The sequence below is a fragment of the Staurois parvus genome, unplaced genomic scaffold, assembly GCF_062004578.1.
Source record: "Staurois parvus isolate SC_StPar_1 unplaced genomic scaffold, SC_StPar_1.0 ptg000218l, whole genome shotgun sequence".
NCBI lineage: Eukaryota > Metazoa > Chordata > Amphibia > Anura > Ranidae > Staurois > Staurois parvus.
Window position 1 is genome coordinate 1,149,807 of NW_028318014.1, and position 27,998 is coordinate 1,177,804.

Here is a 27,998-nt window from a genome sequence, read left to right on the forward strand (position 1 = left end):
GATTTTGGACTCTCCAGCTTTAGTAAATAAACCCCTAGATGTCTGAGGATTAAAAAAGATTCCACCTGCATATTCCCTAGGGAGGTTTTAGTCATTGGCACCTAATCTGGAACACCATATTCTAATTTTATGGATGTGAAGTGGCGGTAAATGTAGGGGGGTAGTAACTTTATACATATAACATATCTCATTTTTAAAAATTTGAAATGAATACACATGTCAATGTTATCTGTCATTTGCTCAAGTAGATCACTTTTATCTGTAGGCATTATTTGAATCAAGAGCTAATAGTTGCCTGTTACAAAGCTGTATGTCTTTTTGTCTGTACCTTGTTTTTCCTTTTCCTTTCCTTTTGAACACACTTCTTAAAAAGTCTGCTATTTAAAACTGTGTCTGATTGTAGAATGTAAAAACAGAGACATGTTTGTTTCATCAAATGCACCACTAGTCATGTTCTTCAAAGATCTTTAGCCTTAGCTTTAGGAGAAGTAAAATGAAACTTTGCCTGTATTCTTCCTTGACAGTGATGTTAAGAAGTCAGAGCTATAGTCTTTGTATCAGAGTGAATTGTCACTTTCCCTGGAAATGTAGATTATCACTGCATGTGACATCATTCAGGGTGATGGGATTAACTAGTAGTTAATAGGTTAAGTAAGTTGAATTAGGTCAGGTTATTTCAGAAAGGATTATTATATGACACAAAATATTCTGCAGAAAAATATTTCAGTCCACTTTCAGAATAGTGTTAGAGTCGCATAAATCCCTTCCACTATGGTGTGCATTGATGCTTTTTATATAATAGTTATTTTTAGGTGATTTAGTGTCTTCTTCCTAATATCTTTTAATCCCTGCCAACCATGAAAACCAATTACCTGCCTTACGTGTTCATTTCACTGATTGTGTGGTAGTTGATTATTATAAAATGTGGGTGAAGCTGAGATACAGAATGTGATTAAAGTTCTAACCTCTAAGTCTTCATGCACACTAGCTTTTTTTTATCAGCTCAAAAAATGCTAGAAAAAAAAAAATGCTGGATGAGAAAACATTGATTTTGTGCTGGCTTTTAGTAGCGTTTAGAAGTGTTTAGGAGCATTAGTGTTTTATTAGAATTTTTACAGTACATGTAGGAAAAAAAATGCTTGAAAAAAGCGTTTAGGAGCATCGTGAAGCCTTTAGGAGTGTTCAGACTCCATGCACACTAGCATTTTTTTAAGCTCCTAGAAGCTAGTATGAGCATTTTTTTCTGTTTTCTGCTCATAGAAGCTAATTATTATTATTAATAATATTTTTATACAGGATTTATATAGCGTCGAAAGTTTGCTCAGCGCTTTACATTATGGTGGGAGACAGTACACGAGACAGTACAGTAACAATACAAATTCAATACAGTGGGGATTCGAGGGCCCTGCTGCTTGGAGCTTACAATCTAGGAGGGAGGGGATAGAGGTACAAGAGGTAGTAACTGTGGGGGATGGAGTGGTTGCAAGAGTAGAAGATTCCAGTATTAGCTGAGGGCGGGGTAGGCTTCCCTGAAGAGATAGGTTTTCAGAGCATGCCTAAAAGTGAGCAGAGTAGGCAATAGTCTGATGGATTGGGGTAGAGAGTTCCAGAGGATGGGGGAAGCCCTGGAGAAGTCCTGGAGACGAGCATGGGAGGAGGAGATAAGGGAGCTAGAGAGTAGGAGGTCTTGTGAGGAGTGGAGAGTACGGTTTGGGTGATATTTGGAGACAATATTGGAGATGTAATTAGGGGCAGCGTTATGAACGGCTTTATACATCAGTGTTAGTGTTATCCGTTGGATAATGGGAAGCCAGTGGAGGGATTGGCAGAGTGGCAGATACAGAGCGGTTGGTAAGGTGGATGAGTCTGGCAGCAGCATTCATGATGGACTGGAGTGGGAATAGCCTGCGATGAGGCAGGCCAGTGAGGAGGGAGTTACAGTAGTCAAGTCGTGATATGATAAGGGAGTGAATGAGTTGCTTAGTGGTTTCCGAGGTTAGAAATGGGCGTATCTTGGAGATGTTGCGGAGGTGAAGTCTACATGAGTTTGTTAGCGATAAGACCTGGGGCTGGAAGGACAGATTGGAGTCAAGGATGACTAATAGCTAATAGTGTTATCCTAGGTGTCCATGCACACTATTGTATGCTAGAAGCGTTTTTCAAGCTTCAGCATTTAGGAGCAGAAAAAAATTGTTTTTGTAGAGTTTTTGGAGCATTTTCCTGGCTGAAAAAAGCTAAATGCCACTAAAACGCTCCTAACAGCTTTTTTTGAGTGTTTTCTTTTTCTTCATGTACTGTAAAAGCACTAATAAAACGCTAACGCTAAAACGCTACTGCAAGCCACCACAAAAAGCTATTATCAGCGTTTTTCATCCAGCATTTTTTTTTCTAGTGTTTTTTATGCATATAAAAAAACGTTAGTGTGCATGAAGCCTCAGAGTTTTTCTGTCGGGAAAATGCTCCCAAAAAGTCTACAAAAACATTCTTTTTGTGCTCCAAAACACTGAAGCTTGAAAAATGCTTCTAGCATAAAGTAGGATAACACTAGTAGCTTCTAGGAGTAGAAAAAATGCTCTTAATAGCTTCTAGGTGCTTATAAAAATGCTAGTGTGCATGGAGCCTTAACCTTTGCAGAGCTCTCTAATTTTTGGTGTTTCATATCTATTTTCATATGTGTGTTTAAGAGGGTTTATTATTTTAATCAGCTCTATGTTGGTCACACTGGACTCTAGCATTGCACAGCAGATGTGTGCTAAATTACCTAGACAGGCTTTTCTTAACCAGAGCTCTGTGGAACCCTACATTTTTGCCAGAGGTTCTTAGGGGTTCCTTGAGCAGTGAACTGTTGCAGATTGATTTCTTGACTGATGGTGCCTACATAGTTCCTGCACCAACATCACTTAGCACGGGGGGACCAGCTGATCTCCACTCCTCTTTTAGGTAAGTAAGCACTGATATTAACCCCCCTGGCGGTATTCCCGAGTGTAGCTCATGGTAAAGTTCCAGCACCACAAGCGGTAACCCCGAGCTACACTCGGGAATACCATGCGGCGTTGCTCCGGGATCTGTTCTTCACTTACCTTGCCCTGCGCTCCCACGATGTCCCTCCTGCAGTGTCCCCTGTAATGTCCTCCGGCGGATGCCGGCATCTGTCTTCTGGGTTCCGTCCCCTGCAACGTCGAGATGGGACGGAACGGCGGGAAATTTGAAAATGGCAAAAAGTGACATTCACTAAATACACTAAAATAACATAGTAAAACATTACTGTATCAAACCATTTCACATATATTTTGTCCCTAGTTCTTTGTCCTGTGACCTGCCTGCATTTTTGCTGTTCTTTCTGCCTGGAAACTGAGAAACATCCATGGCGTCCAAAAAGCGTCCCTTTAGGTCAAAAGCGATTTTAGACCAGCTAGAGAACAGCAATAGTAAATTAGAACTACTTGCAGAATTGAGTGATAATGATTCGTGGGGAAATTCGGCATCAGACACTTTTCTCAGTGATGTGCGAACTTGGTGCTATATTTCAAATTTCAGTGTTTTTGGTTTGATTGTATTATGAATTAAATGTATTATTATTATATTATTTTTTATGATTATTTATTAAATTATAATTTTGTGTTTCAAATTTTATCATACCCGGGATGTTTACTAGACTCTTGTTCGGACAAATTTTAGTGATTTATTCCTAAAAATTACAGGCCTACAATAAAAAAAAATTCATATTTCCATGCAAAAAAATGTACCGCTTTGAGCACAGAAATATGGCCATAATCAGACCGCTAGGGAGGTTAATGTTCTTTAAAGAAATCTGTTAGAGAGGCAATCCTTAATTTACCTCCAAAGTAATGGGGAATACTTCCAAGTCACCACCAGGGCATGGAGGTTCTTCTCCTCCTTCTCACCAATGTACAGGGGCACTACAATTTTTATTATCCTTATTTTTTTTCCAAGCCATTATTATTACTGAAACTAATTTTGCCATATAAAATGGCGGGTTGTTAAAAACATACTGACCATGCTTTTGTATTGTGAGGTATAGATAATATTTTAGAAGGGTTTTCCTGAGAGCTGAAATGTATATAGTTAGGTTGAAAAATAGACATGTCCACTGAGTGAATACATCGGTCACCTCTTTATACATAACCCTATGCCCACCGTTGATTTAGAGGAAGGCAAAACTTCCCTTATAAAGCATAAACCAATTTGCTTCAACAGGAAAAAAAAGTCCATCCTGATCCCCTACAGCAAATGGATGTTCCCTGGACAAAATATTTCTGATGTTATTAATTAAAAATGTTGATATCCAGTTGTATTCCTTCTATTTATGAATGCATGTTTTTTTTTTTTAATTAATTGATCTGTGTCTAGTTTTATGTGAATCTATGCTAATTTCCAGCCAGCAGGTGGCACTCATAGATTCACTGCACATGCTTACATGTCTGTCTCTACCTGCTTTGCCGGGAAAAAAAAAAGTTTTTAAAATTCAGTGCATGGAAATTCACAAACATGACTGAACACGTCCCTTCTTCCTTCCACACCTCTGCTTGACAGTTTAGATGAGCCATACAAAGCTTGTTAGAAAGAGAGAGAAAGAGACTGAAAACAAACAGCTTCTGCTATGCTCCTTCTTTACAAAATCAAAATGCTTTGTGAATCTAGTATCGTGGGTGCATACTGTATTAATTATTTATTTGTAATGCATTTGTTAAATAAATCATAAATGAAAATATATTTTAAAAAAATAAATCTAAACAATATAAAAACGTAATATAAAACGGTTACAAAACATTTATATTTTCTCTTCAAAGTATTAACCTTTATATAAAAGCCATTGTATATAAAATACCTGCTGTGTAGTAGAGAGATTGGTAATAAGTCCATCTGATACCCCTTGACATAAATACATTTATCCATTTGATCATTCTACTGTAATTGTCTATAAATGTTTTTCAAATGTTCATTTTTAAATGATTACTGCTATTCATTTTAGATATGATTTGTTCTTTTTCTTGTTGCTAAATTATTTAGCACCATAATCTTCCCTTGTGCTAAAAAAAAGATACATACAATACATAAACATTCAAAGTTTGCTGCCACGAGCACACAATGTATAGCATTACATAAAATACAATAATGATGTACAGTGGAGAGACCTGCTGGCAGAATCTTACATCTAGAGATGCTTATTATTTGAAAAAACTCCAAATTGTTTTGATGAATTTACTATAGGATACAGAAGTACCTCCTGAATCCAGCAGAAAAAAACCCTGGGGACACTCATCCCACTGGGCAAAAACAAGTGATCTAGATACATTTCAGAGTCTATTTTTATTTACAGGGTAGTACAAGATGCCCAAGGCTACCCGTAAACATTTTCTAAATTTAATTTTTAATGAACAAACAAGTATATATTTACTGCTGTATTTCCAAAGCAAATGCAAAAGACAGATAAAACCAAAGATCAAAGAATTTTAAGCTGCTTAATCTTTTACCTGATCTATCTTTGATTTATTATGAAAAATGTTGGTTTTGTATATATGTTTTATTATTATCAGGCCTATAAAAAGTAATAAAAAGGTTTTTTTTTAATTACCGTAGGTAAATATGAAATATTGTATGTTGATATTTTGTATTCCCCTTTTTTTCCTGCAAATGGAATTTAGGGCTCCTTTTCGCATGTTTTCCCCATATTACCTCCTGTTGAACAAAAATTAGTTTGCAGAGCTCAGTAGCTAATGCTCAAATTTACACATACATAAGTTATAGCAGTGACTCTTTAACTTTCCTCACCACTTCCTGCATATGACAGAAACCTATGTTTCATTCAGAGACTTTACAAAGTCTCAAATTTGTTGTGTGTGAAACGTTAAAATGTTTATTTGAATTAGCAATGGAACAGATATAAAGCTTCAGTTTAAAAATATAAACTGTAAAAAGAAAATTATAATAACATTGACCCAAAAAGTGATTTCATGTTAACAGATATTTTTCTATATTAAAATAGGATGTCATTTATGTAAATTTCAAATAAACTCTTGTTTCCAGCCTGTGATTAATATATGTGTTACTCCAGGATTTCACACAGCTAGTCTATTACTATAAATACAGATCTAATAACAGGGATATCAGACTGTCCATCCCAGAGTTATAGGACTCAAAAAAGTGTTATTACCCCCTCCTTCTCTCCAAGTAGAGACAGTGCTATCTCTTCAGTCTAAGGAAGCCATCAGCATATGCAGAGCTAGTGCTGGGCTTTCTCATTAGCCCAGTATGTATTCCACTCTCTAAAGTATTGAATCACCCAAATTACAAGTAATAAAAAATATATAAACTATTAATACAAAACTGAATAAAAACATAGTTTATTTTTAACTTTAAGAATACTCATGTTCAATATTTCAGTGCAATAAAACACTTTTCTTCAGAATTGCTGATTCACTTGGCATGATAAACTTGTATTCAGGCCACAATTCCAGCAATACATATTTCCTGCCAAGAAGCTAATTTAGATGGGATCTGAATAGGGGTGAACAAAGTTTTATTTCTCTGAGCATTTTTTGAAAATTGGCAAAAGTCAATGGGGAAGACAAATTTAGGGTTGCTTTTAAGAGTACCCCCAATGGCTCCTGAGGTTACAGAATATCCTGACAATTATACTGGACCTGCTCTTGTGCCAAAATTTCCATTTTGCAATTTCGATATTTTGGGTATGTACTGTACTGTATGATTTTGTAAACAATCCTGTTTTTTTTAAATGATGCCTAGCAACCAACAAACATTATAGCATGATAACTCCTATCCAGATTTTGCTGGATTCCAGCATGTTTGTTTAAAAATTTAGGTAGTGTGTGGCAGTGTCAGGACGGTAAGGCCCCATGTACACGGGACACTTCTGAACGATGGAAACTGACCGCTGGAAATGTAGGTTAAAAAATGTCCGTTTAGCCACGTTTGCATAACGCGTTTATGCACATTTATGTGCATATTTATGTGCGCTCTTTTTTTAAAGATAAGCACAGGAGAAGCTCCCAAATGCCCAGAATGCACTGAAAAGTGGTAAATTATTAACTATTTCAGACCTTTTCAGAGAAATAGAGAGAGTAGAAGCAGAGACAGCAGTATGTGTTGAGATTAGCTTAGGTGTGAGTTGCTCATTAACATTTCTTTTGTTTCCAAGGGTGGGAAAAATGTCTGGTGGAGTGAGTCATTAAGGCTACCTGGCAAGGGGTCTTCATGAGGAATTGGAGGTGTGAATATTCATTGACATATCTTTTGTTTCCAAGGGTGGGAGAGGTCTGAGGTGTGATTTCATCATTACAATGTGTGACAAGCTTGGTAGGAACATCCTGTTTTCAGTGTTTTGTCCATCTGAGTACCTTGAAAACGCATTTTCATGATGAAAAAAGGCTCTGGACAGCAGCGGAACTGGAAAAGTTTAAAAAAATTTCAGACGCAAACACTTATAAGCGCAATTTACTGCGTTTATCCGCGTTTAGCCGCATTTACAATCGTTTTGCGTTTGAAACGCTGATAAAATCGACTGCTGAACGCAAATATTCTGCGTTCAAAAAAACAACTGTAAACTCAAATGCCTGTAAACAACTGCAAACGACGATGTGTACATGGACACATAGGAAAACATCAGGGAGAGTTCAGGGGCTGCTGAAAAAAAACGCTGAACAGCTCCTAAACGTGAGTTTATCAGCTGCAGTATACATGAGTCTTAAAGGTGCAAAGTCAGATGTCCAATGCAAGATCAGCCTGACCCCAATATGCATAATTTATTTATTTCATATACTTTAATGCAGCAGTTTACATATATATATATATATATATATATATATATATATATACTGTATATATATATATATAGTACATTCACATCAGTCTCTGCCCTGGGGGAGCTTACAATCTAAGGTCCCTAACTCACATTCATACATACACATACTATTGCCAGTTTAGACAGGAGCCAATTGACGTACTGAGGATGTCTTTGGAGTGTGGGAGGAAACCCATGGAGGCACAGGGAGAACATGCAAACTCCAGGCAGGTAGTGCTGTGGTTGGGATGGGTGGAAGTGCTAACCACTTTGCCACTGTGCTGCCAATCACAGAAGGTACCCAGATGAATATGTGTGGGTGTACTTCTTGTTTGTGTACATATGTGTATGTGATGTGTGTGTGTATTCAATACTGAAAACATAGTTGTCTGCCAAGGCAACTTTTTTGCAATGTATCTTTTTATTGTAAAAAAAAAATGAAATCTGGCTGTATCCGAAACTGCTACTAACAGTGCCGCAGAAATAAACATTCTGCTGACTTCCTTCACAATCCAAAGATGTCCATTGGCACCATCAGCACATACTTGATAGAAACCAGTGGGTCCCTGGTGCCCCCGAAAACTCTTCAGAGATATTTTGTCAGAAGTGGTCTTCATGGGAGGCATGAGGCTAAAAGCCATGCTCATTGCTTTGCACAAAAACATAGTAAATGGTTAGGAGTATATTAGCAACAGGTGCTCTGATTTCAAGAATCCAAAATTGAAATATTAGTTTAAGGATGAGTGTCTTCAAGTAACAGTGAAGTATTGTGGAGGTTCCTTGTATGTTATGGGGTTGCATTTCCACACATGAAGTTGAGGATTTGGTCAGAATTAATGGTCTCCTCAATGTTGTAAAGTTCAGGTCGATACTTACCATCATGGGGTACCATCAGGGAGACTGCTAGTCAGTTCCAAATTCTTCCTGCAGCAGGAGAATGACCCCGCTCCCCAAAAAAAAATCTTAAAAGAAATGCTGAGTAGTGGAAAAGGTGGTATGGCCCCCACAGAGCCCTGAGCGCAACATCAGTGGGTCTGTCTGGAATTACTTGAATATATTGAAGTAACTGTGAAGGTCTACATTGACAGAAGAACTGTGGTTAGAAACTCAGAAGTTAGGTTGTTCCAAACATCTAGCAGAACTAATAAAAACTTTGTGAAAGTGTATCTAGAAGAATTGATGATGTTTTAAAGGCAAAGAGTGAAATTGACAAATATTGATTTAATTTAGTGTCTTTATATTTATTAACTTTTTAGATTACTAATTTATAAATTAAACTATTAATTGCCTTATTTCTGAATGCACCCTCACTTTTTCAGCATTTTTCACAAATGCTTGGAACATTTGCACAGTTGTGTGTGTATAATAATTCTATGCAGTTTGCATGTTCTGTGCATTTTAATTAGTGATAAGGATATGCATTTGGTAACACATTGTAAATTATCAATTAACTGTAGTACTTAAACTGCATGATTCAATCTGTTTTAACTGCCTTTTTATGCTTCATTTCCTGCACTCAAATTTTATTACTCAATTAAGTTAAAAGTTACAAAATGGCACAAGTTGGAAAAATTGTGATGACTAAAAGTCAAGCAAGTAGATTGCCTACTGTAATACTTACCCTTATTAAGTGAATAGAAATGGTTTACAGAACATATGTCAGCAGAACTGGATTTGCATATTTGAAATACTAATGAAAGGAATAATGCAACGGAGTGGATATTTATATTACTAGCCATCAGGGTGCTATTTTAAGTTTACAGTGAAAAAAGCTAACTGCTCTCCTTTGGTATATACATTTCTGGCCAAAAGTAAAAAGTAGGTTTGTAATAATAGCATTGTATTTAGTGAATGGTACATGAGAGTTTGCATACGTTAGGGCAGTGGTTCTCAACCTTCCTAATGCCGTGACCCTTTAATACAGTTCCTCATGTTGTGGTGACCCCCAACCATAAAATTATTTTCGTTGCTACTTCATAACTGTAATTTTGCAGTGGGAGGAGTAGTGCCACATCATTGGTGTCAGTGGGAGGAGTAGTGCCACATCACTGATGTTAGTGGGAGGAATAGTGTCTCATCGCTGGTATCAGTGGGAGGAATAGTGCCCCACCATTGGTATCATTGGGAGGAATAGTGCCCCATCATTAGTTTCAGTGGGGGGGGGAATAGTGCCCCATCATTGATGTCAGTGTGGGGGGGGAATAGTGCCCCATCGTTGGTGTCAGTGGGGGGAGAATTAGTGCCCCATTGTTGGTGTCAGTGGGGGGAGGAATAGTGCCCCATCATTGGTGTCAGTGGGGGGAGGAATAGTGCTCCATCGTTTGTGTCAGTGGGGGGGAGGAATAGTGCCCCATCATTGGTGTCAGTGGGGGGAGGAATAGTGCTCCATCATTTGTGTCAGTGGGGGGGAGGAATAGTGCCCCATCGTTGGTGTCAGTGGGGGGGGAAATAGTGCCCAATCATTGGTATCAGTGGGAGGAATAGTGCCCCATCATTGGTATTGGTGACACCAATGATAGGGCACTATTCCTCCCTCTGACACCAATGATACTTACCTTGCTGACCCCTGCTCCAGCCTGGACTCGCTCCCTCCCTCTCCCATCTACAGCCAGCATACCTGGCTGCAGCAGCACCATCTGCACTGTACAGACACTTACCGGTCAGCTGTCTTCCTTCTCCAGTCGCTCCCTCACTCAATTTTCTTTGATCTCGGCTTCTGCTCTCCAAGCTCCACCACCTCCGCCTGTGTGCTTCTCCTGAGCTACAGTTCCAGCGGCCAATCACCGATGAGGAGGCGGAGCTGTTGAGTGATCCTAGGGGTGTGGCCAGATGACAGGGGTGGCATGTCATCCCGCCCACACATCGCGGTCCAGGGAAATGTGGGTGTATCTGCATGTGGGCGGACCCGCCTGGAGACGGATATAGGAGCGGTGTCTTGGTTCCTAAGACCATCAGAAATATGTGTTTTCCGATGGTCTTAGGCGACCCCTGTGAAAGGGTTGTTCGACCCCCAAAGGGGTTGTGACCCACAGGTTGAGAACAGCTGCGTTTAGGGATATACTTTGTGCCATCTAGGTTACAATCAACCCAAAACTTGTAATCATCTTCATAGGATAAAGTAAGCCTGTGCTTTGTCCACATAGGATAAGGCAACAGCCTCATTTTAGCTTTGACCTTCTCAGCTTACATATTCTTACTTATTTTAGCTCTCCACTGCACAGTTCAGCTACTGCCAGCGAAGGAAGGTCCTGTGTAAGCCATGATTTTCAAAGCTTGCACTGGAATAAGGACTCCCTTTGTGGCAACATTAACTGACCTAATGATGCCACATGGAGTGAATCACATAGTCCTCCGTACCCGGAAGAACCATATTGTTGCGACTAGACCCCTCGGCAGATGACACGGACTCACCTAAAGCACAGAATCTAAGCATCAGCCGTTGTTCATCAGAGCTCCTGATGGTGGAGATAGGTTTCTCTGTTGGATAGTAGCAGTTTATGGCCTCAAGGATTGTCCCACCAAGGGGTGAGCGGGGACAAGGAGGCTACGCTATGGAGACTGTACACTGCTATTGGGATAAGAATAGGTCCAGACAGGGTCAAGGCAGGTGGCAATCAGAGAATTTGAATCTAGACAAGTGTGCAAGGCAGGTGGAAAACAAGATAGCAGTCAGGACAGTCTGGGTCAGCAATGGTCAGACAATTGCACAGGTACATATTGCAGCTTTTTTTAAACAAGTGGCAGCTGGTGAGAAAACACAGAACAAACCACTTTCAGGGTTGATGCTTAAATATCTCTCTTGGTCAGAGGACACACCCAGTGCCATTTCAGGGAGCACTTGCAAGCATTTTGCAAGCACCATTGGATGTACTGGCAGAGATTCTGTGAGTGCCATTGGAGGTCAGGGATCCTGCAACCTCCTAGAGCAGAAAGAAAACTCCTCCTACAAGCTTTAACATGTGCTCTGCTGAACACTGATATAAGACACAAGACTGCTCTAACTGCTGATGTAAAAAGGTATTTAGCAGTTTATATTTACTAACATAATTGCATTTCCATTTAGTATGTACTGTGGGAGAGCGGATAAAGTGAATGTAGGGTCGTGGATTTAGTAACACATTAAGCCGGCCATAAATGGTTTGAATATTGGCTGGTTCAGCAGGGCCGGCCGAAATTTGAACCATCTATGGGCAGGCTGATTGTACCCAATTAGATTGTTGTACAAACTGTTGGATTTTTCATGCGATTATTGCCAGCGGCTATAGGTGCTAGCAATAATCACTGTGTTCTCCAGGCAGGCTCCCAACCCTGCCAGAGAATACAATAGCTCAGCAGGACAGATTCCACAATCAACACTTGACTGTGGTTGCAGGAAAGACAATTGTGCTATCTATGGCCTTCCGTAGAGGAGGGCTGTAGCAAGACAAATGCAGTTACTTATACTGGTTGCATTGAAAGTGCATTATTATTCTCTTTGTGTGCATAATTACTCCCTCCCCCCTCCTCTCTCTTTTGGAGGTTCTATTTTATGGGGGGGACTAACTTTGACAGGTACCCGCTCCTGCCTCTGCTGGAATTGCCTAGACGATCCCAGCAGAAGTTCACACCCCTTCATCCCTGCCCGCAACCTCCTGGGACACATCACAAACCACAGTGTGACTCACACATGCCCAGTGGGGAGCCAGCTGTGAAACCACAAGGAGTAGGAGTCCACTTCCCACAGTAAACATGGTGGTGTCAGGTGGCGTCAGGAACCCGAAGATTGGTAAAGAACCAGCCTGGCTGAGGACAGCGCTAGATCCCTGGACAGGTAAGTGTCATTTTATTCAAGTTAGAAGCTACAGTATTTGTAAGTGCTGACTTTAAGGGCTTCTTCACACGTGACTAAATTTCCAGCTCTTAACAAATGCTCCTATAGCGTTAGTATGGGCGTTAGACAGTCGTAAATGAGCTTTAGTATGGGTGTTAGACCGTTTTACAAGCATTAAAAACACTCCCCAAATGCCCTATGCACATTTTTGAAGCATTTTATAAACATTTTACAAGCGTTAAACCGCACCACAAATAACGCTCCGCAACTGCACTGCAAACGCCTGCCATCGCGTTTGCAGAACGGCACCATAGATATGAATAGGAGGCATTGAAAGGCTTCAAACTCCTCCAGACTCGACATGAGACTTCAATTTTGAAGTGACGTGACGCTAATGCTTCATGTTTTGATAATGTCAACAGCACTGTGAGCTGTCCATAGTATCATTTGCATAGGCGTTTAAGGAATGTTAAAAATGCCTCTCAAACACCTGCTGTTAATGAACTAGGCCTTACCCAGAGTCTCGTACTAATGATCAGGACTCCTGGTTCCCAAACACCTGATCACTGTGATAGCCTCTGATTGGTTATCATAGTGATCAGTCACTGTGCAGCCCACCCATGTGTATTTTCAGTTTGTTCAATTAGGCATTGACAAAAAAAAAAACTGGAAGCTGGTTTCTATGCAGAGCTGCACCAGATTTTGCACTCTCCAGATTTAGTAAATCAATCCCTTAGCATCGTTCTCTTCTTGCCAGGGGAGAAAGATGTAAGTAAACAAAAGTGTGTAAAAAATATTAATAAAAAAAAATAGTTCAAGGTTTCATCTAGATCAGGGGTCTTCAAACTTCACGAATGAACGGCCAGTTTACTGTCCTTCAGACTTTAGGGGGGCCGGACTGTGGCCAGTGGGAGAAGAAAATGTTCTGGCAACAGTGGGAGTAAACAATGCAAAAACATTGGTATTAATGGGAGATTTAGTGTCCCATCACTGGTATCAATGGGAGGAATAGTTTCCCATTGTTGGTGTCAAAGGGAGGAATAGTATCCCATTGTTGGCATCAGTGGAAGGAATAGTGTCCCATCATTAATGTCAGTGGGAGAATAGTTCCCCATCATTGGTGTTAGTATGAGGAATAATGGCCTATTATTGGTGTCAGTGGGAGGAATAGTGCCCAATCATTGGTATCAGTGGGTGGAATAGTGCCCCATCATTGGTATCAGTGGGTGGAATAGTGCCTTATCATTGGTGTCAGTTGGAGGCATAGTGCCCTATTATTGGTGCTAATGGGAGGAATAATGCCCCATCATTGGTGGCAGTGGGAGGAATAATGCCCCATTTTTGGTGTCAGTGGAAGGAATAATGTCTCATTGTTAGTGTCAGTGGTGGGAACTTTGCCCCACTGTTACTGATGGTGGGGAGAATAATGCCCTAAGGGCCGGGCAAAAGCAAGCAAAGAGCTGCATTCGGCCCCCAGGTCGCAGTTTGGAGACTACTGATCTATAACACTGTCAAAGTTAGTGTTAGTGTCAAAACTCAGGGTCAGTATATTTTCTGGGCCCTTCTATGGGTACAAATAACATACACTGAGTGCCCGTTCAATCTGCATGACATGTGACAAAACATTGCTTCCTATGGTGCCTGTTCACATATGTTCGGTGCTCTGGCGGTGCGAATTCCGTGTATTTTTAAAAAGAAGTCATGTCCAATTTCTGAGCAGTGCGGTCCGGTTTAGGTGTGGATTACAGGCAATTGACTTCTATGGGAACAGTTTCTAAGCCGCACGTGTGTGAACAGGATAAGATTCTAAGCTAATCCTGTCCTGAACCTGATGTAAACCTGACATGAACCGCTGAACAACTACTGTATCAATTATCTGTGAATCCTGAGCTTCAACCCGCACCGTACATGTTTTGAATCAGCTGTTATGTGGTAACGCTGCGATTGTTTGTAGCAGGAGAATTTATTTTTTGTTGTTCTTTGGTAGTAAGTTATGGTAATATCAAGAAATATACAGCTGCAGTAAAAAAGGCGCATTTGTCTGCAAAAATGGGGTTAATCATGTGGAGGAGGAATCACATCACTTCCTCACAGCCTGTCAATAGCCTCTGAAGCACGATCCCAACGTGGATCGGACTTCAGAGGAAAGGGAAAGTTAGACGCATGTTTAACTCTACCCTTACTGTCCAGTCACAGACTGAGGGTGTGGAGTAGATCTGTAAATGTTACTGAACTGCAGCAGAGAGAAATCAGTTCGGAAGCCAGTCAGGTCTGTACTGTATGGTAAGATTGTAATTTTCAGGAGTGGATGGACCAGGGGCGGACTGACAACTCATGGGGCCCCTGGGCAATAGGGAATCATGGGGCCCCTGTGTCCTTGCCCAAACTCAAAAAAGCCTATGAAAAAAATTGGTACCAGGGGCATCTCATGGGGCCCCCTACTGACCCCGGGCCCTCGGGCAGTGTCCGAGTTTCCAAATGGTCAGTCCGCCCCTGGGATGGACAGAAATACAAAACAGCTTCATTATGTGTATTTCACCTGTGTATTTAGCTGTTTGCCTGAAGGTTAGCTTTACATTTTATGTTGGACCTTTCTTAAATAATGGCACAGAACCACTCTAAATAAATGTATTTTGATATTTTAGGTGCAACTTAGCTCCTGTGGTTGAATTTGCATCTGACGTTGGAACCAAATCAGATTTTATTACCATGAACCCCTCGGTGGTACAAAGAGCATTTGGAGGCTTTCGTAATGAGAGTGACCGGCACAAGTTTGTACATAGACTCTCCATGCTTAATGACAGTGTCCTGTGGATTCCAGCCTTCATGGTCAAAGGTGGAGAGAAACATGTCGAATGGGTTAATGCACTAATCCTTAAAAACAAACTAAGAGTACGAACTGCCTACCCATCACTGAGACTTATTCACGCTGTCAGAGGGTAAGTAGCTGAAAATTATTACTTTGTCCTGGCAACAATTGATTTCTCAAGTAAAAATTTATCTTAAAGAATGATTTATGTGAAGGCTTAAAAAGGAATATATAATTTGACTGGCACTGTGTGTTCATTTTACAGAATAACTTCTTATTTCAGTACAATAAGAAGCGGTGATCTATAGTGAACGTATGAACTTATGGTTAAAGTGAGAATTATAGAGCGCTTTAGTGTTTAACCTTTTGTTATACCCTTGCATTTGTGGAAAAGGATGACTATAATGTGGAAGTTTTAAATATATATTGCTGTATATTTCAACTAAAGTGAAATTATTATTCCCTGTGGTTTACCTCTGTATGTAGTGCTGAATGGCTATTCATTATGTCTTAGTGAAGCATGCAAAGCTTTCAAATTTAGGAATAACATATTAAGTACAGAATGCATTGTAATCTGTATACGCGTTCACATGTTGCCACCGGTTCATGTGTTTTTTCACATTTCAAGCCGTTGGGTTTTTTTTCCACTCTTAGTATGCTATTTCCTGTTTTATCTGCTAAATTATCTATGGTTTACATATTTAATGAAGGAAGTTTTCAGAGCAGCTGGCAGATTCATGTGCATCCACTTTGGAGCTGTGTGCAAGCAGCCCATAAAAGTGGATGTTCGCCACGGTTGCACAGGCACAATCGCATAGCAAAAAACCTCTGTGTTCAGATCTGTGCACCTGCTCCTGTCCGCATTTCAAAGTTTGATTGTGTCTGTGCTGGCGCGTGGCAGCAGCTCTGCACAGAGGATGGGCTTAAAGTGGTAGCAAGCCACCAAAATTAGGCCCCACACTGCACACTGGCACATTATGACAGACTTATCTGCACACAGAGCCCTCCAGCGCAGTGCTGTCACGGCTCCCCGGCGCTTCCATCTTCACCCGATCTTCCTTCCGGATCCGCAGGATGTGGCTCTTTGAATGGCTAGGGCCATTATGATGTCACTCCTATGCATGCGCATTCATGGGACACGGGAGCCCCAGCCAAGTCACAGTGCAATGCTTTCAAGGGAATACTGTATGCCCTGAATGCTGAGTTTAGGAGATATTCATTGTACCTACAAGTAAGGCTCCATGTACACGGGACGTTTGGAAAACTCTTCTAAACGATGGAAGCTGACTGCTGGAAAACGTAGGTTAAAAACGTCTGTTTATCCACGTTTGCATACCGCTTTTATGCGCATTTATGAGCGTTTGCGTTTAGAAGCGGTTTTTTAAGATAACCTCAGGAGACCTTGAAAAAATGCCCAGAATGCAATGAAAAACAGTAAAAAATTAACTATTTCAGTCATTTTGAGAGAAATAGAGAGAGCAGGAGCAGAGAGAGCAGTATGCATTGAGATGACCTGTTTTTTGTGGTTGTATTCACTATGGATCCCATCATGAGCATAATGCAGCACGTTCTACCATTTGTTCCTTCACGCAAAACCTGGAACTGAATGTGCTGGTGTACCGGGTCCATTTGAATACATGGAAAACACTTTGCATGCATTTCTGATGATGAAAAAAGGCTCTGGACTGCATCTGGATATGGAACAGTTAAAAAACGCTTCTAAAAGCAAACGCTTATAAAAGCTGTTAGCCGCGTTTACAAGCGTTTGAAATGCTGATAAAATCTAATCCTGAACGCAAGTTTGGTGTGTTCAAAAAAATTACTGTAAACTCCACTGCCTGTAAACGACTGTAAACGACATAGTGTACATGGACACATCAGGGAGAGTTCCGGAGCTGCTAAAAAAATGCAGAAAAGCCCCTAAACGTGAGTTTATCAGCTGCATTGTACATGAGCCCTAAGCAAGTATTGTAAGCTTACCTGTAGGTACAACTTAATAAATAGAGTTTACTACAGCTTTATTTGCTCATCTGAATGAGCCCTAAAGCCTGCTTTACATAGATGGAATTTTGATCCATGTATGGGCACAGAGGTTGTTCAGAAGTTGATTTGCCAATCAGCGCTATCAGTGCTGCTGGCTACAGCTGGCAGCACTGAATAGTGTGTTCTGATGGCAGGGAAGTCTTCCTGTTGCCAGAATACAATAGCTCAGTCATCTCCCCATCCACACACTCAAACCGAGTGAGTTTTTTTCTCTGAAACCGCAGGTTGAATGAAAAAAAAAAAACAGGCTTATACATAGGCTGCTCAAAAGGAATGGTTTGCAATTTTTAGGTGTTTGAGTTTTGCAATACAGCTATGTTGTGAAAATTGTAACATAGTCGTAAGGAGCTTGTCAGTAAATCCGGGTGCTGGTCAGTTTTTCAGGGACGTTGCAATATAATATCTTTTCTGGTTTGGCAAACCTTAACCTTAAAACAAAACTTCACCCAAAAGGGGAAGTTCCACTTTTCCACCTCTCCCAATTTTGGAAACTTTTATTTTTTGGGGGGGAGCGGGTGCCAGGTCTTGATAAGTGATCTGAGCGGAAGTTCAACCCCCCCTCCTTTACCTGCAGCCTTCTGGGACATGGCACAGGTACCCAAAGACTGCTGGACCATTCACAAAGCGCAGCGCAGCCCGTGCATGCGTAGTGGGAAACTGAAGAAGGGGGTTAGTCTCCCGAAACGCGTCAGTTTTCCCTAATTAGGGCACAGCATTGTATTGACTGCCATTGCAGACTACTTATTCTGCTTTTATTCTCCTTTGATTTGTGAGTATATATCTATTTGATTACACAATAAACACGTGGTGTACCACGGTAATGCACGATGAGAGTTCGCACTTGTTTGCTTTTGTTCAAAAGTCAGCTGCTACTGTATTTTCAAATAGCAAAACACACAAATAAAACACACATAAGGAAGCCGTTTCACCCAAGAACAAAAACATCCATATATTGCAGCTTACAAGTCCCTAGATGTGGTGGTTGCATCAGTTTTCATTTTTCAAGCTAAGAGCATTGTTAGCAAGTACAGACAAAATACCTGCTGATCATGTAAGAATTACAGTGTCCTTGTCACTTTCTGTGACTTGAACTGAAGGCAGAGTGTTTTATCTTATCCAGCTATTTTCTGTAAACTACGCTCACCGGCCACTTTAATAGGTACACCTGTTCAATTGCTTGGTAACACAAATTGCTAACCAGCCAATCACATGGCAGCAACTCAGTGCATTTAGGCATGCAGACGTGGTGAAGACAACTTACTGAAGTTCAAACCAAGCATCAGAATGGGGAATAAAGGGAATTTAAGTGACTTTGAACATGGCATGGTTGTTGGTGCCAGATGGGCTGGAGTATTTAAAAAACTGCTGATCGAATGGGATTTTCATGCACAACCATCTCTAAGGTTTACAGAGAATGGTCCAAAAAAGAGAAAATATATCTAGTGAGCAGCAGTTGTGTGAACAAAATTGCTTTGTTGATGTCAGAGGAAAATGGGCAGACTGGTTGCTGCGACATTCAGATGGTAGGGTCAGAATTTGGTGTAAACAACATGAAAGCATGGATCCATCCTGCCTTGTATCATCCGTTCAGGCTGGTGGTGGTGGTGGTGTAATGGTGTGGAGGATATTTTCTTGGCAAGGTGTTCCTAATAAAGTGGCCGATAAGAGTAATGTACGTAGGTAAAGAGAAGAAGACTTGTTTGTACTTCTAATCAGGAGAGCAACCTAGGGTGGAAATCATGAACAAGAGTGTGTCTATCCGAGGACAGGAGACATGTTATTTGCAGGATTACCAGAAAATTAAGAAAAAATTTCAAAGAAAAGAAAACAAATGTAGCCACCACACTTATGAACTAGTAGGTGCATTATATTAAATTTTTGTTCTTGGATTTCGACACGCTATAAGGAACACAGTTGTGTCCTGTCTTTACTGAAGGTTTTCTGACTGGACAGTGAAAGAGTAATGACATCATCTCTCCGCTTAATACATACGTTATACAATTTTCTTTTTCAATTTCCTTTAGAATTACTTGCAAGGGCCTGCCTGTCTGCATACAAATTGAAAGTATTTAGGTTTGACCTTGTATTATATGGTTTTGGTAAATCTAAAGGAAAATTGTACAAGAAAATTGTATAATACAGGTGTACCTCAATTTACGAACACCTCGGTTAATGTAATTTTCAGTTTGTAAATGAAAATCCATTGAAAATAATGCCTCAGTTTATGAATTTTTTACTATAGCTCACAGAATTAGCTGTCACTTTCCCTGGAGCTAAAGGATACTTTGCTTCTTTTATCTAGGGAAGCAAACTAAAAGGAAACATTGTTTCTTTTAACTCAGGAAATAAACTAAAAGGAAACTTTATTTCTTTTAGCTGGGGGGAAAGTGACAGCTGATTCTCTGAGCTATAGTGAAGAAAAAAAAAACGGTAATTACATTTAAAAACCAGCACTGACCTATAGTGACAGCGACTTTTTTAAAACCTTTTTCTGACCTCCGGAACAGATTAATTGGTTTTCAATGCATTCCTATGGGAAACTGTGTTTCGGTTTATGAATTTTCCACAATACAAAACGTCCAGGAGAACGCAATAAATTCATAAACCGAGGTACACCTGTATATGGCCATTCTACTCTGCCCTCTTCCTATCAGCATTTCCTTTGTCAACACATTTGCATGCAGCATACCTGTTTGGCCTACCAGTCCTGCCCCACTTAGTCTGAATGCTTCTGTATAGGCGTCAGATGATTGCAGGAGATTGATACTAAGTCAAATTGAGGTATTTACATTAGTAGCAATAATAAAAAAAAAAAATAATGTATTATCAGTTACCTGTCAGAAATGACAACTCCTCCCTCTGAATCTCTTGACTTTTGTCAGCATGAGGACTAGTTGGTGGAGATGGAAGCTCTGTGTAAAGCTGTATGAAGTAGATATTTCTAACTGTTGTTGTACATATTGGCTGAAGGCTTTTGTTAGAGGTTTGGCTGTGCATTAGCATGTGGCCACAACACTGTCTATTAGTTGGAGATGTAAGTAAATGAGAGTCTTATAGATGTTGCCAGGTTCTTCACAATTACATTGATAAAGACAGCCACAAGTCCTAGGTGAGGACCATTTGATCCATAAAGATAATACAGCTATTAGACAAAAACGTTCAGACCATACCGTAAATGTTGCTTTTTTTGTTTTTTGTATAACAATGGGCAACTGTAACATACAGAGGAAGTCACAACATGTCATAGTCTTCAAAAATGGGAGATAATGAATAAAACATGGTGCATATTGACATGACTATATATTAATCCACTTTACAGTACAATCATATTACCCAAAATGCTGCTGCTATCTGTCAGGTTGTCTCGCTTTCTTTACCTATTACAAATGCACTTACGCCAGTCACTGGCTAATGCATGATTTCCACACAAATATCAGAGTATAAAATGACAATATCTATATGAATTTGTCAAGCATGACTAATCAACTTTTCCTTGGAGGTTCGTAGGCTGAGGGTATATGTTATCATAACTGTACATCATAAACACACAGTTTTCAAGATTCAGTAAATCATGTGTATTGGAGGGCATACATCTCATGTCTATGTCCTCCATTAACTAAGATTGAAGAGAATAGAAATAAGCAAGCTCACATCTCTGTGTGCTTCAGTAGATTTTTTTGTATTGCAGACAACATAATATAAAATAGGTGCTTTAACACATGACAGGAACAGCAATGTGTGGTTAAAGTGGTCTTGAACCCTTATATATACACTCGGTGACTGGCCTCAGCTAATACGCAGAGATGAAACAAATCCTCCTATATATGTTGTACCTGTCTACCTGTAGTCTTCTCTTCTCTACATCTGTTCAAAGTTCCGAATTTATAAAACTTGTCTAAGAGTTCAGAAAAAAAAACTGAAGTTACACTCTGCAGAGCTCAGTGAGGAGAGTTCTGAGAGCTGATTGGAGGGAAGGGACACACCCCCTCCACCAAGCGCACAGTAACAGAGTTTAGGCTGACAATCTGCTAGAGGTCCCGCCCCTGTCACCATTTTTCTCTTGATGTCTTGAAAACTTGTCAGAAGAACTTTCGTGCTGATAGCAAAGAAATGAAGCAGCAGACAAAAATTACACTTAGTGCTTTTAATTGAGACAAGTACACACTATAGAGGGATATCCTTTGTTCATATTTCATGTCTGAGGTTTACAACCACTTTAATACATCAACACTCTTAATGGATCCATGAATGAACAATCAGTGAAAGGAACATGTTAACCAGTAAGTCCCACTTTCAGAGGTGTTATGAACATAGCACCGGGTCCGTGGCACTCCTGTATGCTAGCGCATGGACCCGCTGTCATTTCCGCTGTTGCCACCCACACAGTTTCTTTTCCTCTCCCTGGCCACCAGTGAGCCGAGGAGCATATGTGTGGGGAGAGTAGAATAGAGAGAGGTCACAGGATGCTTTGATAGGGCTATTTTTGCAGCCACAACTTCAGGAAGAGACCCCACTCAACACCTAGTACAGGAGAGCACACTGTGATTGGCTGCTGTTCAGTTTGGGAGAGAAAACAGACTGCCAGGAGTTGCCTGAATCTATGGGGAAAGTATTCCTCAGGAGACAGTTCTTTATGAAGCCAAGGGCTTGATGGGGATACAAGTCCCAGAAGGACAGAAAACTGCAGCATGAGGAAAAAGAAAACAGAAGCCGAGGCTCAGGGCAGTCTCTTGTGGGATTTAAGTGATGACCAGGCATCGGGCTGCTTAGTTGGAAAACTGCCTGTCATGAGTCACTTCCAACATCAGCAGCTCCTGATACCAAAGAGCAGAAAGAGGCTTAGTTACAGATTGCAAAGTGGTGATAGGCAGCGGGACACAACTTAATTTCACAAACTGCCTGGTGGTGAGAGGCCGAGGGCAACAACTGCCTTGTCCACTTCTTAAAGGAACATTGTCACCTTACCTTAGGATACAATTTGGGTACTGGAGTACATTGGGTACTTGGGTACTTTGGGTACCCTGTGAGATTTGTTTAAACGTGATCACTTCAACACAATAATGCACTTCAACAATAATGAGCTGCGTGGTCGAGTTGCCAGAAAGAAGCCTTTACTGTACCAATGCCTCAAAAAAGCCTGGTGAGGTATGTCAAGGTGTTGTCAGGCATATTGTAACCAGGCTTTTTTGTGGCATTGACACAGTAAAGGCTTTTTTCTGGCAAGTCCACCAACCAGCTCATTTTTGCTCAAGTATTGTAGTATTGTGCTCCTTAAAAAAAAACACCGTCTTTTTCGAGAGCATCCTGTATTTCTCCTGATGTTACCTGTGGGTTTTTCTTTGTATCCCGAACAATTTTTTTGGCAGTTGTGGTTTCAATCTTTCTTGGTCTACCGGACTTTGGCTTGGTATCAAGTGATACCCAAACTTTCCACTTCTTAATCTCCCTGGCGGTATGATTATTTTTGGTGCTGAAAGCGGTACCATTTTTTTGCATGGAAATATGTAGTTTTTTTATTGTAGGCTGTAATTTTTAGGAATAACTCACTGAAATCTGTCTGAACAAGAGTCTAGTAAACATTCCAGATATGATAAAACTTGAAACACGAAATCATAAATTATAATTTAATTAATAATCATAAAAAATAATAATATAATAATAATAAATTTAATTCAATAATATAATCAAACCAAAAACACTGAAATTTGAAATACAGAGGAAAATTCGCACATCGCTGAGCAAAGTCGCAAAATCGTTTTCAGTGTCTGATGACGAATTTCCCCATAAATCATTATCACTCAATTCTGCAAGTGGTTCTAATATACTATCGCTGTTCTCTAGCTGGTCTAAAACCGCTTTTGACATAAAGGGACGCTTTTTGGACGCCATGGACTTTTCTAAGTTTTCAGGTAGAAAGAACAGTCCGGAAGCCAGATGCCGGCATCGGCCGGAGGAGATGGCCGGGGACGCTGCAGGGAACACATCGCGGGAGCGAAGGACAAGGTAAGCGCTGCAGGGACTCCCTGAGCAACGACGCATGGTAAGCCCGAGTGTAGCTCAGGGTTACCGCTCTTGGTACTGAAATTTTACCCCGAGCTACACTCGGGAATACCGCCAGGGAGGTTAATAAGTGATTGAACAGTACTGACTGGTATATTCAAAGCTTTGGATCTCTTTTTATATCCTTTTCCATCTTTATAAAGTCCCATTACCTTGTTATGCAGGTCTTTTGACAGTTCTTTTCTGCTCCCCATGGCTCAGTATCTAGCCTGCTTAGTTCATCCACATGAGAGCTAACAAACTCACTATTTACTGTATTTGCCTTTATTAACTCAATCCTTTTCTTTCAGCTCAGTGTGGTGCAGGTTAGAATATTAAAGCAGTATTAAATACAAAACCGAAAATGTAATATATTGCAGCTTATCAATCATTAGATGTGGTAGCTGCATTCATTTTCTTTTCAGGATATTTTTATTTTCCCTCTATTTTTGCCTGGTGATCTGGCCAGTAACACACCTCCTCAATTAGAGTGCCCCCACTCTGAATGAATAAGCACAGGGGACAGCAGCATTGTCCATTTGGGGGAGGGTAGTGTTCAGTGTACCAGTAGATTTAAATACACTAGCAAATTTAAGCCAAACTACAGCTAATACATTATAGGCAGTTACAGCAAACAGTTTTTTTCCTTTTGAGATAAAAGTTTGACATACATAAATAAAAGCTGATTATTGTAAGTACCCCTGCCAGTGGTAAATGATTTATCTCATCTCTGTAACTGATAATTCTGTTCTTATGAAAAACAACAGACTTACTGGCTGGATCACCAGATAAATATAGAACAAAGCTTAAAAAAGAAACTGAATACAGCCAGCACATCTAAGAATTAATAAGCGAAGCTGCAATATAATGAAACATTTCTTTTGGGTTTAATACTGCTTTAAAGGAACAGCCTGACACTTTCACTTTGATAGATGAGGCTTAATGTGTTCACTGTAAGAAGTATCAAAAAAAGACCTGTGAAATTATCAAAAGGATTTTAGTGCATCTATTAATTTCTGCTTATGAAGAAAGATTGCGCATTATGTAAGTTTCCTTTTTTCCCTCCCAACTGAAGGATATCTTTGCAGAATACAACAGCCCCAGACAATCTAAAATGTTATCCTTTTCTCATCAAATATCTAAAGATTGTACTTAACTGAATGTCTGTTATTTGCCGTGCATATGAGATACGTAAAAGCCAGTGGAAAGCATTATCTGAACTTTTACCACACAGTTTAAATAACTGAAAGCTGAACTCAAGATAATACATAAAATACACCACTGAAACAGATACAGTATATGTAAATGTTTTTACCTTTCTAAAGATTTGTACTCTATTTGGAATCTATGCAACCCTGCCAGAAAGCAAAGCCAGGTCTAAGATCTTCCTTTTCTCTGCCTTATTTAAGGAATATAGCCTGGTCCTTTACACACCTCAACCTGTACACCCGTAGGGACATTGCTGTGCTCTCCATGCTTGGTAACAGGTTTACCCTAGGTTCACACCCAAGTGTTTTCTGCAGCATTTTGCAGAAATGCAGAACAGTCCATTTAACATGGTTTCTTATGGGACATGTTTACACCTGTGCGTTTTCACCTGGTGTGTTTTTCGGAAAGGGTCAGGGACTTCATTGGCAGCAAAAAGTAGTGGAAACACTGAAGAAAAGTATGTATTGCATTGTTACCAAGTTTTTGATGTGTTTGGCGTTCTAAATCAACAAGAAAAGGAAAAAAAAAAGAAAAACAACCCCGCAAAACGCATCAAAAACACAGCAAATATGTGCCAAAATTGTGAGTGCAAAAACGCAATGTAGAAACGGCTCAAACGTAACCTGCATAGGTGTGAACCTAGCCTTATACAGTACTGTGCAAAGAAATAGTGTCCCGACTGGCTCAAAGTGTGCATTCTTCTTTTCTTTTCCCAGTAGGAGTACTGCTGAGCAAGAGACTATAGGAAAGTAAAGCTAAAGATATATTTAAGTGCTTACACCATTTCAATTTAACCAGTTGAGTCTCAAGTCCCATTTTCAATGCCATTGGTAGATCCTGGTAGGTGTTAATGCGGGAACTGATGGCTTTTAGTGACAGATGCAGCACAACACACACAGATCCAGAGCTCCGCTCAAGACTGACCTCTCTTGTTTATGGACAACCTGGGAACCTGGGTGCTGGCCATTATAGTCTGTCCCCACTCTCCACTGAAAATATGAAAGAATATCAGCAAAACTGTACTTAGCTCGTCTTACAGCATTCTTTAACCACTTCCCGTCTGGCCCATGTACATAAACGGGCAGACGGGAGTGCTGCCGGAGCAGGTGGACATTTCTAAATGTCGCTCCGTATCCATTCCCTGTGCGCGTTCCCTGGAAGTGAGCGGTGCTGCGATAGGTGCCCGGCATACCAATCGCTGTACGGTACCTCTGTGTGAGGTTCCGATTCATGTGATCATACATGTGATACAGGTTCCGACACATGTGATTGACCAATCAATGATTACATGAATAGTAGTAAACATATGTCACTTCCTGACGTCATTGATTACTACTGCTAGGGTGACAATATGTTAAAAAGAAAACAACAAAACAAATAACAATATAAAAAATAAAAATGTAAAAAACTATTTAGAAAAATTATATTTTTTGGTTATAAACTAAGTTGGGTTATTATTTTTTTACTAAAAAGATAAATGAATACATTTTGGCCACGTTTTATGATGAAAGATTATTTGCAAAATTTTATAACAAAAACACTTTTTTTTCCAAAATTTTTGGACTTTCATATATAGCAAAAAAATAAAAATCCCAGTGGTGAATAAATACCACCGAAATAAAGTTTTATCTATCTAAAAAAAAATGCTAAAAAATTAATATGGGTACCGTGTTGCATGACTGTGCAATTGTCATTCAAAGTGTGATAGCGCTGAAAGCTGAAAATTGGCCTGGTCAGGAAGGGGGTGAAAGTGTCAGGACGTGAAGTGGTTAATAAGCAATGAATTGACTGCATACAGCAATGTCTCCACCCAAACGCCCACCTTCCTTGAAGTGTTTCACCACTCCTGGCTTGCTCACAAAGATAGGGGAAGTCGCCTATCCTCATGAGCAAGCCAGAAGTGGTGAAACGCGTCAAATAAACACTGGAAAAAGAGGAGCTAAGTGGAGTGCAACTGATATTCTTTCATGTGCAGAACTAAGTCCAGGTACTGAATCAGTCATCCCATTGGATTGCAATCCTGCTACAGAATGCTCAGTCAGAGGTTTGTGTTTCAGCACAGTACCACACAATGCTTTCACACTGTGCCATCTTTTAATCTATGATGTGATCAAAACGTTTTGTGCACTACAGCAGCCATCTTCAAATAGGGCAGAGCTCATCCAGCATTGTCATGCCTATCCTGCAGCAGATCACTGCAACAGTGATCTATTGCTTGCTTATAACAACGAGCGTCCGTTATATAAAGATATAGAAGTTTTGCAAAATATAAATAATAATTCAAATTATAAATAAATAAATCAGTCAATAAAAATATCTATATCGTTCCAAATGAACAAAAAAATATCTCTCTTCCTGTTAAGCTCCACATTGAAAGCCCGGTACACATCTGTATCTGTGCTATTATCAAACACTCACATAAGTATTCACAATGTCATTTGGAATTTTAGTGAATGCAAACCATTTTGTACAAACTCTTGTTTTAATGTTACAATTTCCACTAACAGATTTTTTTCCCACATGTATTCCCTGAACTGTGGAAAAGTAGGAAAGATCTACTTCATTTAAAATCAAACTGCATAACATAAAAATGTTAAAAATGTATTGGTTACCCCGTTTTTTTTTTGATTGCTAAATGTCCAAACCAGTTTACCCTCCATAATATATCCTCACTGGATATAAATGTGAGGTGTGCAATTCATGTTATCATACGTTGTCAAGTTTAAAAATTATTCGAATATAATACAAAAACCTTTATTATAATTCGTAATTGTAACTGTAATTATATTTACAGTGAAAAGTGCAAAAAACACACACCATTGAATGGTGCATTTCAACTACTTGGGGCTTTATCAAATTAATTGTGAACAAGATAAAGATCTCATTAATTTACACATTGCTTGTAAGATACCACCTCCTGCCATTTGAATCAGGCAATTAAACATGTGCAGACATAGTTATTAATGTTCAGCTAGCTAGGAGAGTGAACCAATATATTAGTATTATAATAATATATTCCTAATTGACCTCTGAGCAGCACATAAGCAGCAAACAAAATAAAATATAAAAACACTTATTGTCCCACTGCAGAATTATAATCAATTGGTACTAAAGATATAAACTAGAAAGAATACAAACTATATTATACAATCACCGCAAAGTATAATCCTGCAAAGAGACAGCATCCAGTGCAGCCTCCCATCCATGCCTGACCCTGCTTAGCACTCAGTTTAGACAAGATCAGGGTATTATGGCCATACATTGTG

At 39.8% G+C, this 27,998-nt stretch overlaps 1 protein-coding gene across 1 annotated transcript in view; it reads left to right on the forward strand.

The window, feature by feature from the left end:
• Positions 1–27,998, forward strand: part of ST8SIA4 (ST8 alpha-N-acetyl-neuraminide alpha-2,8-sialyltransferase 4) — a 221,763-nt gene that overhangs the window by 117,631 nt on the left and 76,134 nt on the right. The window contains exon 4 of the mRNA XM_089679115.1: positions 15,278–15,571. Coding sequence (XP_089535241.1) covers positions 15,278–15,571 — 294 coding nt within the window. The remainder of the gene's footprint in view (positions 1–15,277; positions 15,572–27,998) is intronic.